Consider the following 18,307-nt stretch of genomic DNA (forward strand, 5'->3'; position numbering starts at 1 on the left):
TTTTTGTGAGCCACACCCTGGATTTCATTCTTTCCATCAATCCTCCTTTTCCTCTTTTTTTCTTCATGTGGTAACTACTGATTTTCTATTTTGTAGTCAACAGTAACATTTTATTGTTTTTTGTCATGGAAACACACTAGCTTGTTTTTGTTCCAGTCCTTTTGAAAGCATCTCATTAATTAAACCAGCATAAAGGAGAAAAGAAATATACTCCTAGCTCTAATGAATTGGACTTTGACTAGTGCTTTTTATTTTGAAACTGTGCAGAAAACTGTTGCTGAACAGCTAACAGTGTAAAGGAAACCCACAAAACTCAGATTCCCATTCATTATTCTTGCCCATTCTTAATTCTTTTAACCACCCAGCAGAAGTCGGCAGGGTTTATGTCAGAGCTGGGTTTGGTCTCCTTGCCCATGGTGTGCAGATGGCTCCAGGGAGCATCATGTGAGAGGCCAGTCCATGCTACAGATTAGATGCATATTAGAAACTCTTGCTGTTTCCTTGGCCACACCGCTTCTCCAGGCAGGTTTAGATGATTAAGAACATGTGTTCCTGCTAAGTCCCATGCTGTGGCTCTGACTCAGAGAGATATACCACGAACACATTTTAAAATTCACATTCTGTGCAGACTTCTGACAAATGCAATTGTCATTGGGCCTTACAAGCAGCCAAGCGGTGACATTTTACTGAAAAGACTGAGGTTCCAGTGGACAAACATGCTTCTTCCCTAGACTATGACTGCTTCCTAACCGAGTCTTAATCTGAGCTGTGATTTCATCCATTCTGACTTCTGAATGCTTTGAGAAGATTGATTAGACAGAGGGACCATTATCCATTCAACCATGTAGACTCCCTGCAGAAAGCAAAAAACTGCTAGTCTTAGACAAAATTAATATATTTAAGCTATTAAGTCTGTGTAATCAGCCACTGAAACAAGATACAATCTTCTGAACATCTAAGAGACTGTGACAGAATTCATTCCTTGTTTCTTTTGGGGGTTGAAGCTTCAGCTTCTGAAATGCCACATTACCCTGATGTCACTCCATGTTTTTTCCTTTAATATTTCTTTGTACCTCTAATGGCAGAGCAGCATCAGGCAGTGCGAGCAGCTGGTGTGCACAATATCCATGAAATTATGTAGCAGTGCGCTACACTTATCCCTGAAGGTGATGGAGCTAGTTCAGCTATTTGTAAGATTTACTCAGATGTTTAACTTGGACAGAACACAAACAACTTCTGAGGTTAGAAAGTGTCTGGCAGGGCTTGTTCAAACACTAAGTTTGCTCTCATCTAGAAGTGATGAGGGGCAAAAAGGCCTTACAGAAGACTGATTCTTTTGGCATTGTCACTTTTTGATAGAGATTCATGGATTGCTTTTTTCAACCTTATTCATGTTTATGAGACTAAGAAAATACTGGATCAGGCTTGGGTTGTTACTGCTGGGAAAATCTTGATGGGATCTGTTGACCAACCTTCCTATTTCCCAGTTTTGTTGTTAGAACTTGCCATTCTCTAGTTCAGGGTTTGAATTTATTATGTAATATCTTCAGATACAACCAGAATAGTTTTTCTATCTGTTGTTGTTCTATCTATAGCTAGTTCAGTTATGGAAAGATAGTGGCACACTAGTTCAGCTAGTTCAGTTGTGGAAAACTCTTGTTTGATGTCGCCAACAATTTTGACATTTAAGGTTACTGTCAAGCTGTCTTTTGCAGCTGCTGTCTCATGAGAAGCATTTCCATGGAAGGTGGAGACTGTAGTATCAGACAGTGTTTCATTAACATACATGAAGCCATTGGGTACCAAAATAGCATCTGTTTTTTAAAATTGTGCTGAGCGTGTGTATTGTCTATGGCTATAAGAGGAAAGACTGAGGAAGATGAGCCAGTTCCACCAGTTAAAAATGGGCTCAAACTAAGATCCTCCCACATCTCTTTTGAAAAACAAAACACAGGATTAGCAAGGCTCCAGGGCTGCCATTTAATTCACTTGAATTGCAATAAATTTCATTATAAAGTGCACAATACCGATGACGATGTAGTGATGGTTTTCTAGTTTATAACTGCCTGAGGTACACTTTACCAAATAAGAAATTCCAGCTCTTGAATGTCATTTTTTTTTCTTTTTTTCTTTTTTCTTTTTTTTTTTTTTAAACTGTGGCAAATATGTATGGTATGTAGTTCACTATGAAAGTAATACTTTCTACTTATTTCCGTGGGAACTGCAATAGCTACAAACAGCATAACAACACTACTTGATAAAGCAAATTCTCTGCATAAAGCAGTTTTTCAGTGTAGCTACTACTATTAGCTGATTAACATGGATGAGCAGATCAAGATGTTCTTCATTTCATGATGGCCATCTGGAACATGGTTTGTCTTCCACTTCACTGTTGCCACTGCTGAAATGCACCATTCACTACCTCACTGTGCTGACATCCACTGTTTGTTCTCCATAAATATTCAGGAAACACCAGTGAATGTCCACTGGTGCCATTGTTTTCCACATGGAGGAATTCAGTTCCACATCTTTGCTCCATATGCACATCCATGTCAGACACCATTCTGTCAGACTGCCCCTCTGCTGCCACCAGTCACACAACAACAAAATATAACAGAATATTGGTGAGAAGGTTTCAATCTGTACTGCCACCAACATCCGACTCAGACTCTGTGGGCCAGCATAATCAAATAAAAGGTGTCACTTTTTGGAGCAGCCCTGTATATATATCCTTGTTTCCATAGAGGATTATTATATTGTAGTTTACAGGACCAAAATTTTGTGTTCTGGATTCTGATTCTGCTGTTGAAATTAATAAAATTGCAACTTTTTGTTTCAATAGAAAATGATAAAATCTAGCCCCGATTAAAATAAAATAAATCAGTCTTACCTGTGCAAAATATCAGCACAAATTCCTGCAAAGATGTATAGTTTGTTTTCACAAGCACATAAAAATGTTTTTTTATGTTTCCACAGAAACAAGGTAATAACTGTAGAGGGATCAGTGAAGAAGAATGTAGCAAAGTCCCCAAAGCAGAAAGTTCTTATTTAATACAAAGCTGTTTTGAACTCTCATTCTGTTTTGGATGGTGCATATACAAAATAAACTTGCACAGAAAGTAACCTTATTATCCACTTTGCTTTTAAAATGTGGAATCACTTTCAATATTACAAGAGATTTTTATTCTCTGAAACATTTCTCTCTTTTCTATGTGGCAGATGGGTTCTTTTAAAAATATTACCAGTGTTTTCTTCCATTTCTAGGTCTTTGGTGGCCCTGATTTCCTCTCTCCCAGACTAGCCCAGCTGTGTATTTCGAGATCAGCACAGAACCCCCTCCTGGTCTCTACCACTGGTAATTCAGCTGTTGTCCGTTTCAAGACAGATGAAGCAGTGACTGGGAAAGGTTTCAATGCTTCCTGGCAAGAAAATCCACATGGTGAGTGTACTGATTAGTTCTGTGAGAAATTCAGGAAGTCAGAATTGAGGATTAGCCATGCAAGCATGTAGATAACCAGTATAAGATTAAGAGCTAAGGGTGAATTTGGGTGTTACTGGATGCAGTAACACTAAGAGAGACTGAAAAACACCCAGAGGAGAAAAAGAGAGAAAGAAAACAATTAGCTCAAATTCATAGGCCCACCTATATATTTATACAGGCTACCTTGTTGGGGTTTTTTTCTCTAAAAAATTAATCAGGGCATTTTTGTAATCATAAAGGAACTTCATGGTAGTAAAATACTCTTCTGCCCTTCTCTACCCACCTCACACGAATTATTAGTCCTGTATTAGCCAAATAATGCTTTTGTTTTTAAATCATAAAATGAAAAAGATCTGAAAACGTGGCTTTACTTGAAGAACTTGGTGACCTCCACAAATATTTGGCGTGATTACTAAATACTTGAACTCCGTAAGGTTCATCCATCCCACATGTGATTATTTGTTCAAAGCCTTACTGGTAATAAGTAAAAGAAGAGACATGCTTAAAAGATCCAACACATGTTTCTATATGGGAGTTCTCATGAAAAGGCCAATTATTGGTAACTAATTGCAGTGAAGAATGAAGGGAGGCAGATTTTAATTCTGCCAGTTTCGCTTGATTAAGCACACTGATTCATTCATTTGTCAAGGTTTATATTTTTCCATTCTCACAAGTTTTGTGAAAAAAAACACAAGATTTTTTTTAATAAATGATCAGTTTGCAATACTTCTCTGAATTAATCCCCTTCCAAGATCTGGTGGCTTATTTTTTATTCTTAGTTCCCCTGAGGCTTTCTCATCACTTCATAGCATTTTGCCTGTTGTGCTCTCAGCCTCCCTATAACCTCTGAATACCTTCTCTTCAGAATGCAGTAATGCTATAGTATTTATTCTTTCAGCAGGTTGTCTCTGTCTCCAGCAGAGACAGCATGTCTTTCTCTCACCCTCCTCCATCCCTCTACAAACTATGAAAATCCATGTGTTTTTTCCCACTGAAAGCCATGGCACTTCTATCACAGGATCCATTATTCTTTTTGCTCAGATATTCACGAGCACTGGATCAGTTACGGACAGAAATATCCAGATGTTGACTGGAGTGCTTAGGGAGTCCTCAGCTGTATGGATAGAGAAGTAGGAACTTGAAAGCTTGCAAATGTTTTACTGCTCATGGGGAGAGGGGAACTCCTAGCTTTCTTGATATATTCAGAAATATTTTTTTGTTCTCATCTAGGCCTAGTCATTGCTTTCTCAGTATGCAAGGTTATTATACTTTCTCAGTATGAGGCTATTGTGATTCATGTGTAAAAGGTCTGTGGCATTCACGAGTGGTATTTTTAATTGCTTTTTTAATATTTAGGGTAGAGGAATACCAGCATTAACTTCAGACTCAAAGACATCTACTATCCAGCCTAGAGCTGGAAAGGAACATTGTTTTTGCATATTCATCAACAATGAAAGGTTATACTTTCCTAGCAATAATTTCCCATTGATTTTCATTGCAGACAGGGCCATGTGTCAGTTGGAACACTCATATTACATGAGTTCAAAGCAGAAAATAAAATGATGGAAACGTTCTTCCCTCAGTTTAAAAATAGACATGTATTCTTACTAGAGATAACAGAGCAATTGTGATGAAAGCTGATGATATCTTTTTCAGGCTGTGGTGGTATTTTTCAAGCTACCAGTGGGGAAATCCATTCTCCAAACTATCCTGAGCCTTATAGTAACAACACAGACTGTTCTTGGCTTATCCAAGTTGACTCCAGCCACAGAGTCCTATTGAACTTCACGGATTTTGACCTCGAAGATCACCATTCATGTAACTATGACAACGTTACTGTAAGTAACTATAGACATTTCAAAAGTTTCCTTAATGAATCTGAAGAAATTCTTGCAAAAGAGGAAGCTTACTGTGCAATTTAGGCTACAATTAATTTCAGGGTGTTAGTTGCATAGTCATGTTCTGTATTTATTCACAGACAAACTAAGGCTTAAATTTTAAGTTAAATAGTTATGATTTCCCTTTGCTTCACCAATGAAACAGTCTTTGCATTATTCCAGGTTTCCACTATATCTGGAAAGGTCTTTTCTTGAAAGCAGTCATGCTGCATCCTAGCACCACATTTTTCTTTTAGATGGTGTGCTTTATGTAGTTTTAAAGGAATAGCCCTCTATATCGATACATGGCTGTTAAGACATCTTTTTCCATTTTAATTATAACGTAGTTTGCCACAGCTTGCATCAAATGACTGCCCACACATATACCAGATTGACCATACTCTATTGCAAAACTCAGGTGAGAGGGAGGTCTGTATACAGACAGAAGTTGGGGCTTTGTATATGCCCAATGTATTCAGGTATGCATTAGCTGTCTGTTCAATTGCTTCATTGAGGACACTGCTCTCTTAAAAGCCTCATGTTGCTGTGGTTTTGTAAGCTTTTGTTGATATCACAGAAATTCAAGTTGCTGTTCAACCAGTGCACAACAATGAAGAACTCTCCACATCTCCACTTGGCCTCTTAGGAGCAGGGACATGAAATCCTGACCTTTGATGTCAGATTGCACTTCACTCAGTACAAAAGCATGTGTGATCAGCAGCCGCCGGATAAAGCACAGTGGCTGTCGCCCAAAATCCAGCTTTCTTCTCCTTGATAAAATGTTATTCTGAGGGGACGAAGTTTGGCAGGGGCTGAGAATCTTTTGAAAACAGCATCAGTTTTAACAAGATTGCCTTGTAAAGCTCGTTTTTACTGAACAAGAAAAAAAAAGAAATGTCTCCATTTTGCTGAGCAGAACTGGAGGTTTCATTTGGCCACAAAGCATTTTTTTAAAATTAAATTTTATTTTTTTTTCTGGTTCTGAAGCAAGGTGACTGTTGAAAGGGAAAGTCTGTTGGAAGAATATCATAGTCCTCTATGGTATCTCACAGAAGCAGCCCAGACAAAAACATCTGAAATGGTAGCACTGGTAAAAGTGGGGAAAAAAAATCCCATCCCAAACCAAACTAAAACAAAACAGAACTAAAAAAAAAAAATGTACACAAATTAAGAATTCTGAAAAGATCTGATATGCATTCTTCTTTTTTACACCTGATGCCAATGGATGTATGTGCCTATCTAAACACACTGTAGACTTACTGCCTTTGTAGGCTGGATGTGGGCACTTGGTTTCTACTCAGTGAAAAGCACACACCCTTCAGCTAGCAGTAGAGAAGTGGCTTCACATGCAGCAGAATTTGTAGGCCACTGCAGCACGCTGACTTTTTTTTACTGCTACAGTATCTGTTATTTGCTTTTGCTTTTTGTTTTGTTGGGAGAATGATGGAGGAAGACGCTGCTGATCAGCCTGTGCTGTGAAAACATGTCTGAAGCAGCAATATGAGCAGGGAGGGAGATGCATCTTTAATGCAGGCATCAATCACCATCTGCCAAGAGGAGGGTAGCTTGAAAATGGACGAGGAAGAAGGCTCATTTGAAACCAAGAGATAATAAAGGGCTCTGTAAAAGGTGGGAAATAACTCTTTAGCCCCAGTGCGGGGGAATCATAAGGGAAATGAAGGAGTGGATGGGATTTCTTTGTATTCCTAATAAGCCAGTGAGCTGAAAATCACTTTGTATTCCTCTTGTTACAAGGCACAATATAAGAGAGCAGAGATAGGATACAGAGAGTGACTAAAAATGCATGAGTAGATGTATGACTGTGAATGGTTTAGGAAACACATTCCAAAAGAAGCATAACTGGAAAATATGGGCAGCTAAGGAAGCTGGTGGGCTGTTTTTCTCTCTCTAATATAGGAACAGTTACTGTGTATGAGTAACACAGTGGTTCCACCCTTTTATATTTCTGATTCTCTTTCTGTTGTTGTTCTGGATATCTGTTTACTGTTATGGGTTTTATTTGTTTGAAGTTCTCTTGGGGCTCACCTCCACCCTTAAGCATACCAATGCACTTTTCCTTCATCCATTCTAGACCTACTCGTTTTTCCTTGTGGTACGACACGAGATGTAATATGTAGCCATAGTATTGTTTGTCTGTTTTTTGATGAGCTTCTTTCTCTGGGTTTTGTCCTTATTTATTTTTCTGAAATATTTCTACGATGTATTTTTTTCTGTGGGAAAGTCTAAGGTCTATTTTTTCACAAAAATTTGCTGTTGCACCATTATTGCATGAGCAAAATGGGGGGAAGGCAAATGCTCAAGTCTGCTGCTTCTTGAATGTGCTGCATTTGCAAAAAGCCCAGTGCATTTTTCATTTCTGCTCAGTGATTTCATACCTGAATTGTATCACAAATCTGGATTCAGATGAATTAATTTGAAGCATAGAGCTGTAACCTGTAACTGCTCTGATCTCCCTCTGGAGCAAAGGGATGAACAGAGCAGTCCCAGCTACCAAAAACACATTCCTGTACTCCTGAATTTAGGTGTTTCCTGTTTCTGTGCCTAAATTCTGTATTTTATCTGTTCTTGGAAGAGATGAACAGCTCTTCATCTGTCAAATGTGTATATATATATAGCTTTTACTTCTGGTCTTGTATATAACTTGGTTGTGTTCTGTAAAAAGTATAAGCACAAGGCACTGGACAGGGTTAGGAAAAATAGTTTATTGTTTTCAGTGCCTTATTAAATAAATGTTATTTTTCTTTCCTGTTTCAGTATAACAAGTAATACACAGGAATGTAGAAAACCTCTGGAAGCTAGAAAGGAGGTTGTAACTTCTTTTATTCTGTGTGCTGTCAGAGAGCATCTTCCAAGAGAGGGCAGTGATATGTGGCATTCCTATGGCTGAGTAGATAAAAATTATCATCATCATTTTGTCATGTGCTTTTGCAGGTTACATTTTAGCAAGCAGTTCGTTGTGTAAAGGGAAGAGAAAATTGCAGCTACCCACAATACAAAGGAAAAGTTAGCTTTTAAGTCACCAGAGAGGCATTCTTCATATGTTTTCAAAATAACTTCAAGAAGTTGCAGATAGACTTTCCGGAACTGATGTGTGAATATTGTGGTTTCTGATCTAGTTTCAAGACTGTAATCCCCCTACAAGCCAATAAATAGGAGTTTGGCAAAAATGTAGCAGCATGTGCAAATTATCCACGAGCAAATACTCCTGCTTAGTTTGTAGTTACCACAACTCCTAAGAGCTGCTGCTGTATCTCACTAATGCTTGTGCTGAGCTGTTGCTGGAATCAGATTTTTAGCAAGCATAAAGGCCAGGAGCCTTCCCTGCCCCTAGGAAACAGCACTATTCTTCAAGCACTCTGCCCAGAAACAGCTAATAGACTTGATTTAGAAAACATTCCTCTAACTTCATGCTCTTTCTGTATTACTACAGAAAGACCTCTTTCTTTCAGAAAGCTCTTGGAATGAAGTATCTACTTAGTCTCTGACATTACTCATCCTTAATGTCCTCCCTAGTGAGGAAGTTTAACTACTGCAGTCTCATAATAGCTCATGTGTCAATGTTCAGATCTCATGCAGTGGCACAGAACAACAAAACCAGCAGTTTGCGTGAACTATAGTTGGGCCCTCTGTCTGCTTTCTATCAGTGCAATGCTTATTCTCAGCTCTGGCATTCAGATAAGAACTTCTCAGCAGTGTACAGGGAAAGAACTTTCATTCTTTCAGGGAAAGTACCTTCATTCCTAAGGGTTATTTCCTTAGTCATTACTTTTTTGCATTCCGTGGCTTAAGGTTTTTAACAACAGGCAATCTGGTTTACGTACAGAAGGTATGTACAGCAGAAGAATAAGTATTGCAAAGTATGTATTAAAGAGCTGACTGTGGTGGGATGCCAAGAAAGGAGAAAAGGTTGAATGGATGGATATCATGGTTCTCTTTACAAGGTAATAATTTGTACAGACACTGCAGTACGCTTAATACTCAGTCACAAGGTCTCACAAAGCTAACCAGTGTTATTTGCCTGAGGGCAAATGTTTAATTCATGGTACTGCACTGGCCAAGAAGGATATGGCAGTGGATTAAAGAGGAGTGTTGTCCTTTGTTCCTCAACTCTGAGGACTATTAGAGACAGGTCAGCTTTTCCTCAGCTACTGTTTTTGTACATTTGTTTCATTAATGTGCTCAGGGGTCCTCAAACAGGGGAGGCGTAAACATCGTGCCATACAGTCTAGTTGCAAATGTTTATTTTATCAGTGCTGCACTGAGCAGCCTTTATGGAATTTGAGGTACTTGCAAGCAAAAGAAGAGCACTAATGAAAAGTAGATTTCTTCTAACAGAATGACATTATTTTGACCTAAGTGGAGGCTTATATAGCTTTTTAATATCCTAGCATCTTAGTGTCTTTCAGTACTCTCACTATCCTGTATTTTTTCCATTTTGCTGTAGGAAGCTGAGTAATAGGTTATACTAAATGACAGGCTTGCTGCTATATAGGATATTAATGCTGAAACAGGAACTGAAGTCAACACTTGCTGCTGCCCAGTAGCTCTAAGACTTTTCCTGATGTCTCTTGTGCTCACCACTGCTGAAACCAGGCACAAGGGCTGTGGGGTTGGTCCATGACTCTAAACACGTTTGCAGTGAATCATGTCTACAAAAGATTAATGGGACACTCTGAGATTGTGGCTGTTTTTCCCTGTTGTTTTTTCTTTAAATATAATTTTGATGTTGCTTTAGCTAGAAACTCGTGAGTTTTAACTTCACTATTCTTTCCTTCTTATTTTGAAATAAAGAAGAAGAAAACAAAATTATCTGCTGTAAGGGCAAAAAAGAGAAGGAAGGCATTGTGGCAAAATTAAAAGTGAATTTTTAGAAAACCATCTTTGCTGTCTTCCTCTTTTTTAACTCTTCTTTGCCCTCTGCCTCAGTAGTGTCTTATGTGCGTGAGTGTAATTCAACACAATAAAGCCATTATAAAACATAGTTACATGGACTCTGATAACTAATGCTGGGTACAAGTATCTAAAAGCCATAAACCCAGCATCTACTTTCTTTGCACACAGTCATTGCTCATACTGTTGCAGTAGTTGCATGTTAGAGTCAATTTGAATGCCTTTTCTGAGGCAAGATTTGGGATTAACTGAATGAAAACTACATAGGAACTCATTTTAGACATTAACTGGAAAAAAAAGGTGTATGGGATTATCTAGATTGTTAATGGAGGATAACCACCATACTGGATGCACACAGAGAAAATGGTTACATGATGCATTTTTGTTACAAAGATTACAGTAGCTTCAGGCTGAAATGCTTGAATTTTTTGGAAACAGCAATAGAATTAAGACAGGCAATGTGCAAGTGGTTTGCACTGTTCGTGCCAGGGCTGTGTCAGGGTCAAAGTGCATAAAATGTAAAAGAGAGAGCGAAGTAAAGTGAAACAACTATTCTCAAAATGCCTATTAAAACCTAGTACTTAATTTAACCTTTTCATAACAGGTGTATGATGGTCCTAGCAGTGAAGCACAGCTTCTTAGAAAACTCTGTGGGACAGAACATCCTTCTCCTATCACATCCTCCAGGAATCAGATGTACGTCCGGCTGCGCTCTGATGGAACCTTGCAGCACAGGGGCTTCAGTGCTCGCTTTAGTGAAGGTAGTTTCTTCATTTGCATTAGCATGTATTTAACCAGCCACCAATCAGTTTGCATTACAGATAGTCTTTTAGCACAGCTCTATAGCTCTAACAGGATGGAATTTTTCCAAATTATGGATTAAAATATTTAAAATCTAAGGATCATCTTAGATTCTTGGGGAAAAAAAAAATTGCCTTTTACTGAGTAGGTAAAATTCAATTTTGTCTGGTACTGCTGATGACATCTGTGAGTTCAGACTTGCAAAATATAATAAACACCAGCTTCTCTCTTTCTGTGAAACCTTGTAAATTCTATCTCCTGCTGGATTTTTTAGGCAGCACAGCATGATGAACGGATCTCGGTCTTTGGTACCTCGCTTTCCATTCTGCACTATAAACTCAGAACAGGGAGGATTTGTGATGAGTCAGTATGCTTAGAAACTAGGCGTGATAGAATTCAGCACTCAGCCAAAGATGCAGTCAGCCACACTCTTGCGTATGTGCAGCATTTCACACAAATGCCATTTTGTTGATGCAGCTCACAAGAGGGTAATGCTAATGAAACATGATGCTGTCCTGAGGCATTGGAGGTTTCTGGATAGTTTCTTAGGACTTTTTTCCTGCTTAGCTACCAGTATAGGCAAATGATGAGATAAGTGGGGGTATGATTGGATCACCTTGAAATCAAGTTATTTTGGTCCCAAAGTTGCTCTTCTTGGCTATGAGGAACTGACAAAGATGAGATCTGCTCCCAGGTCATTCTGGTTCCTCAGGAGGTCAACCAGGTGCAATATCATTTATGGACTTGTGTCAAGAAGCTACAGCAGGTTCTCGGAGGTAGTCCTTAAGTCTCTATTTCTACTGATTACTGTCATGGATTTTATCCTTATAAAAATTGCTGTTGAATATTATCTCTTATTTATTTTTGCTACAAATTCTAGTATTTGTGTTTTATATATACAAATCATTTTGTGTATAAATGTGAATGTATGTGTTTTATTCTAAAGCATGTGGAAGTTTCATAGAGTCAGATTCAGTTGGGGCAGCAATTTCCTCTCCTCTGTATCCTGCCAAATACCCAAACAATCAGAACTGCAGCTGGATTATTCAGGCTCAGGAACCATGTAAGTGAAAACATCTTTTATAGTTAGCTTGGATGACTAATATCCTCATCTTCTTTTCTGTTATAACAATACAAAATTCCTCCTTTATTTCTCTAGGAAGTTCTGCATCCTGATAGTTGGAGAGAGTGTGGCTCTCCTAATTTATCCTAAATTAGATTTTACTGTAAAAAGTCTAGGGTAATGTGAGGTAAACAATTTACAGCTTTGTCACCTTATCTGTTTTACTGTGACCCAAGTTCTGAAATTATAAATGAGATGTTGAATATTATGTGAAGCTGGATTCCTCTGTGAGAAAATCTAAGGGCTTATGTATATTTAAAACACCTGTATTTATCTGACATTATTTTGGTCTGGATTTTTCATGCCAGAATTATGTTACATCAGATCTACAATGTTAACAAAATAAAAAATAAAAAAAATAAAAGAAAAAAAGATTTTTTTTATTAAATAATGAGAAAAGTTATGGAGAAATTTCAATTTAAAATACAAATGAAAAAGAATATAAATAAACTGGTCCTGTGTACATAAATATGCCCTCAGATTCCCTATTTTTAAATAAATTTGTAGTTGATGCTAATACACCAAAGATCTTCCACCAAGAACTGTTATTACCTTGAATGTACAGCATTAAATTTACATGGTATAGAATTTCTTAAAAATAGGTACAACTGGGTTGTAGTGTTCTGGTAACATAATTAAAAAATGAATGTTTATTTTTAATAGCTACTACTGAATTTCACTTGTTCATCTGATATCTAGCCATTGTTATTAAAATCACACAAGGTTCCAACCATATTTAGAACTTTATTGTGCTAAGTTATGAAACAAAGATCAGTTTGCCAAAGAAAACAAAAAATCAGAATATAAGCACTACGTTTTTAGGCATAGGTTGTTATGCATATCCATGAAAAGGACATCATCAGATCTGTCTTCTGCCTATATAACATTTCTTTATGAAGACAGACATTTCTTGGATCTAGGTTGAAAAGTAACTGTTGTCACCTGATTTACATCAGTATGAGAGGTCAGAACAATCCAGGTTAAGTATCTGTGTATTCAGTGACATCCTTCACCAGGACCACTGCATACCACACATGGCATTGTTTTACCAGTCCCAGTGTTACAGGACACAGACATACAGAACAGATTTAGCCAGTGGCAAACCAGAGCATAGAATTCTTGCTCTGCTTTTACTGTGCACACCAAGTCTCCTGCTCTTGCCTCCCACTGTGGTTTTACTTTTTATTTTGTAACCTGAGGACCTACATTGACAACTGTAATTGATTGACTGGACTGGGACACGAGGGTGTCCAACACATGGATTTTGTAGTTGAATACCAATCAGTGGCACCCCGCTGAATGCAGTGCCTGGGACCATGTCTGTCACCTCAGCTTATTCTAACTAATTATAGCCCAGTGAAAAGCAAAGTACTTGTGTCAAATTCATACTTGGTTGGAGAAAGCTTCGTTATCATCTAAATCATGAGCCTCTTTTTCCAACCCACTTGAACTGCATCAATGCTCTGAGGCCAGGACTGACTCTCCTCACAGAGGATGAGTGTTGAGGAAAACCACTATTCTTCCATTTGTGACTTCACCTTTGTTCATATCAGAAAAGCCAAAGCAATATGAGAGTCAGAAATCATCTTTTTCAGGATGTAGCCTGCAGACTGAGGGTGTGGAAAATCCAATTCCATACAAATATAGCTGAGGGTGGTTAATGATCCTTTAACCAGTCCGATTGATGTATGTGGAACGTTACAAAACGATGAAAGGTCCAGCTCTTTCTAAGCCTGGAGCAGGGCAGTGCCAGTTCACATTTTGTCCAAATCTATTGTATAGATTGCAAAGGGACAGAGGGTCACAGATGTGTAGAAATAAGTTTTGTTTTTCAGTTTGTGTAAATTTTCCATGCTGTATTTGCAGACTTTTTCAGTATATAACGAAACTGTTCAGCTGTTAGGAAATTTAGTTTGATGTCTGTCTGTTAAATCCTACACTTATCATGTTAATTGTATTAGAAAGTACTGAAATATGAAGAGATTTATCAGGATCTTTGCAGTAAGCACTGATGTACTTCACTCCACCTATCAAAGATTAAACTAGTTCAGATGTTATTCTTTATGGAAACTGGTTGACTTCAAGGGAGAAAAGAGTACATTTGTCTAGATATAATAGTTTCTCTGTGAAATGCCAAACTCCATTTTAACTTTTTATACTTTGCTGTTGCCAGTCAACCACATCACACTGTCCTTCACTGATTTTGATATTGAAAATAATGGACAGAACTGTACAACAGATTTTGTGGAGATTTTGGATGGGAATAACTACGACGCTCCCCTTCAAGGTAATGTGCCTTTTCCTTTTTTATCTCATGTATGGGACTACACTCAAGGTAATTAGGTTTTCTTGAGTGTCTTGTAGCTTAATATTTTTTTTCTGATAAAAGAAGTTCCCATTGCCAGTCTAAACAGAGGAGACTGTAGCTGGCGGAATAAGACTTTGGTGTGAAAAACGTGGCCCTCCCAGGCTCTGCTAATGTGCAGTGGACCTGACTCCAGCTGCCTTTTCCTTCCTCTCCATCAGAACAATATAGGAAATCAAGCAATTCAGTTTAAAGTGAAATCTAGGTTACAAAAATGTAGTGCAACCTCCCTCATGAGTCACACTGAATGCATGTGAAGAAAGTTGCAGAATTCTGGGAACAGAAAATGAATAAATGGATTTTCTTGAAACCCTGGAAAACCTGAATTTCTGCTTGTTCCTGATTTTTCTACAGCTTCATTCATACATGTTTGTCCAGAGCCACCACTTTCAAGGAGAGGAGCAGCCTGAGCAATAAAGACCAATGCTTACACTGCTAGGAAGCCATGAGACAGACCTGGCCATAGATATCCCCAGAGTTGTCATGAATTTCCTTCCTGGAAAATTCAGAACAGATGTGACTGATTCTGTTCTCCTTTACATGACTTTTGTATATAATTTCTTGACAGGAGTAGGGTTGCATTCAATATAAATGGCTTGTAACTGGGAGCAGAATTATTTTTCTTGTCTCCTATCCTCCAGTTTCACCTGGGAAGATGAGCAGGGTACTTGGCTGTTACCTTTCTTTTTGCTCTCAGATGACTTTCTTTCAGATCATGATCCACATTCTTAATTCTCATATTACAATCTGTTATAGGAGAACTCTTCTGTTATTTGTTGCTTCTTTTTTTTTTTTTTTTTTTTCATTAGAAACTCAGTGAAATGGAAACTACTGACAGATTTATTTGGTTTTGGAAGTATATATTTTTTAATTAGGCTGCAATTTGTGGGTAGAGTGAATGCAAGAGCTCAAGGACAGGATATCCATTGATTAGGGTGCCTGGAAGGCAGGAAGTCCCAGTTCAAATTCTTTCTCAGTTTAAAAAAAAAATAAAATAGTCCAGTAGAGTGTGTTCTCTGCTAATATGATATTTCAATTTTATGTGGATGTAACTGACAGATGCAATTATAAGCAATGTTGCTCTTAGCTGCTGTCAGGCACTAACCCTAAATGTAAGATTATTAAAAGTAATTGCGTGCTGAATGCTGCTTTCACTCTGGCCTGTTCTCTTTCAGGCCGCTACTGTGGTACCACCATGCCACATCCTGTCACTTCTTTTGGTAATGCTTTGGTGGTCAACTTCATCTCTAACAACAACATTACTGCCAGAGGCTTCCATGCCACCTATGCTGCATCATCATCATGTAAGTCTATATGACAGATATTGCTAGTTTATATCTCTGATTTTTTTAAAAGAAAGACTACATCTTGTATCTCTTTGGCTCCCTGGCATTCCCTCTGTTGTAATCTCCTGTTGCCTTTCCTCTTGTTGGATGAGGTTTTAGGAAGGATATCTACAAATCAAAGAACAGCAAGACAAGACACAATGCGTTCTTGATTAGCAAATGCTCTGGCTCCATCAAGGTATTTGTATACTGTCATCATTCTCAAGCCTCTGCTGTCTCCTTATTCTTGCAGCTTGCGGAGGTACTTTCCACATGGACAGAGGAGCTTTCAACAGCCCTGGCTATCCCGAGCCGTATCCACTCAACACCGAGTGTGTCTGGACAATTCTCAGCTCCCCTGGCAACCGGCTGCAGCTGTCCTTCATGTAAATGCATTGCCAGGGGTTATTACTCAGCCCCTTTAACAGAGCTAAAGGAAGGATGCTCTGTGTTTATTAGGAAATGTAATTACCAGATGATAAAGCTGAAACATACTTGTACAGTCACTTGGAAAGAGAACACAGCAGTGGCTGGGGGCAGCTTGCATTCAGTGTTCTCTCTTACTCATTGCTTACCATATTAAGGCATATACGGTGTTATATAAATAGTTTTTTTATTGTTTGAGCAGCATGGGATTCTGCAGAAGCCTGTTTTCACTCACATAAAAACAAGAAGAGGAAATTTAGTGCTATTCTACCTTCTCTTTAGGAAGGAAATTCCTACTATTTTCTTAATAGCAGATTCATTGTAGTATTTATTATACAGCTAAATCATATAAAGAGTCCAAATACTCCACAGATTGTAAAGTAAGAATTTATATTAAAGTCTTCAAAATTTCTCAAACTGTAAGATCAATTATAGCAGTGAAAGTGCAACAGGGAGCAAAATAGTATCTCAAAGGAACTTTTTCCTTCAGAAAACTTTCCTTTGAAGACTCGAGACAGAAAAGACGTACATGGTCCATAGAACAGTGTGGAGTCCTTTACCAGGAGAGTCGGGTTGGTTTTTACCCATGATATGGATTTCTGAGTCTCTGTTTCTCAGCATCAAAGAGTGGCTGATGCCAAGAAACAGAGCACCAACCCTTTGCAAAGTTTATCAGGGATCAGCAGAAATATAAAGTTTTTTTTCAAATTTGCATTTACATTTGCATTTTTTTTATCCGTTAACCAGGATAAAAAGAAAATTTACTCAGTAACTTGCTGACTACATAAAGTACAATTTGCTAAGCCTATACTGATTGATTAATGCAATGAAAAGGACAATATATTTCTCTCTTACTCACTGAAGCAGAGAATAAGCACTACAGCCTGAAAACATTTTCCAAAATATTTGCTGCAACGTAATGAATAACAACTTTTCAGAACAAAAACAGAAATCTAGTGGAAAGTAGAAACTATCAGCAAAGCATATATTCAGATATAAAGTGGTATTTAACAGATACAGACACTTTTTCTGTAGTTACATACAGTTGAAAAACAAGCTTAAAAGACTGTAAAGCATGGAGTCGTTGTGTTAGAAAGAAGTACTTATTTTATTTAACTGAATATCAGAGTTTTATAGAGTTTTGTTGGCATGAAGTATTCCTTTTCTTCAGCTCAGTCTGAACAGAAATGCCTGTCTTGCAATTTGAGATTTGGCATTAAATTTGTCTGAAGCACATCCACACAAATGGTTGGAGCCATTTAACGGCACCCTGAACACATATGGCTGAATTCAGCACTGGAGGGGAGTTACTGTTACCAGAAAATCAGAAAGCACAAACATTTTAGAGCATGAGCTGTAAGAAGCGCTCGCTGGAATCTTTGCTATAGATTCATAGCCATGTAATGGAAAGCATATTGGATTGAATTGAAGCACTTCACTTAGAATAATAGGCAATGATTTTTAGAATGAGTTCAGCATTTGGTTCAGTACAGTAATTAAGAATGTAGAGTTTAGTTACTAAATCCTATCCCTTTTCTAAGGTAAAAATTGATTAAGAAGAATTCAGAGTTTTTACTCAGAACCAGCTATGTGAAACACAGAGACATCAGAGAAGCAGAAATATTTAATAATTCTGGAGAAAAGGGACTTCTGAGCTCTGAGACGTAAACAACAAATGAATCTAGGCCTCTGGAAATTGTTTTCTCACCAGAGAATATACTGAAATAATGCACACATACAGAGGCTACAAACTAATTTTGAGGCCAAAGGTATTTTCTGCACTCAATAGGTGTTGAAGTCTGACTAGAGATTATAAAATCTTACAAATCTCTTTTATATGTTATGGCTTTCTGTGTTTCATGGTGGTTGATGGAGAACTCACTAATATTAAAAAGGTTTGAGAACTCTTGAAATTTTAACTTTGCAAACTGAAGCTCTGTCATAAAAGAGGGGAGCAGAAAGGACCAAGCACTGGGTCAGCAGCACCACCAGATAATG

At 37.9% G+C, this 18,307-nt stretch overlaps 1 protein-coding gene across 3 annotated transcripts in view; it reads left to right on the top strand.

Annotated features, from left to right (window-relative positions):
• Positions 1-18,307, top strand: part of CUBN (cubilin) — a 140,177-nt gene that overhangs the window by 69,700 nt on the left and 52,170 nt on the right. For all 3 annotated transcript variants that reach the window (XM_048951451.1, XM_048951450.1, XM_048951452.1), the window contains 7 exons: positions 3,265-3,439; positions 5,138-5,319; positions 10,874-11,030; positions 12,017-12,133; positions 14,367-14,480; positions 15,734-15,862; positions 16,137-16,269. In XM_048951451.1, the coding sequence (XP_048807408.1) occupies positions 3,265-3,439; positions 5,138-5,319; positions 10,874-11,030; positions 12,017-12,133; positions 14,367-14,480; positions 15,734-15,862; positions 16,137-16,269 (1,007 nt within the window). The remainder of the gene's footprint in view (positions 1-3,264; positions 3,440-5,137; positions 5,320-10,873; positions 11,031-12,016; positions 12,134-14,366; positions 14,481-15,733; positions 15,863-16,136; positions 16,270-18,307) is intronic.

Source organism: Lagopus muta, chromosome 7 (genome assembly GCF_023343835.1).
Source record: "Lagopus muta isolate bLagMut1 chromosome 7, bLagMut1 primary, whole genome shotgun sequence".
Classification (NCBI taxonomy): Eukaryota; Metazoa; Chordata; class Aves; order Galliformes; family Phasianidae; genus Lagopus; species Lagopus muta.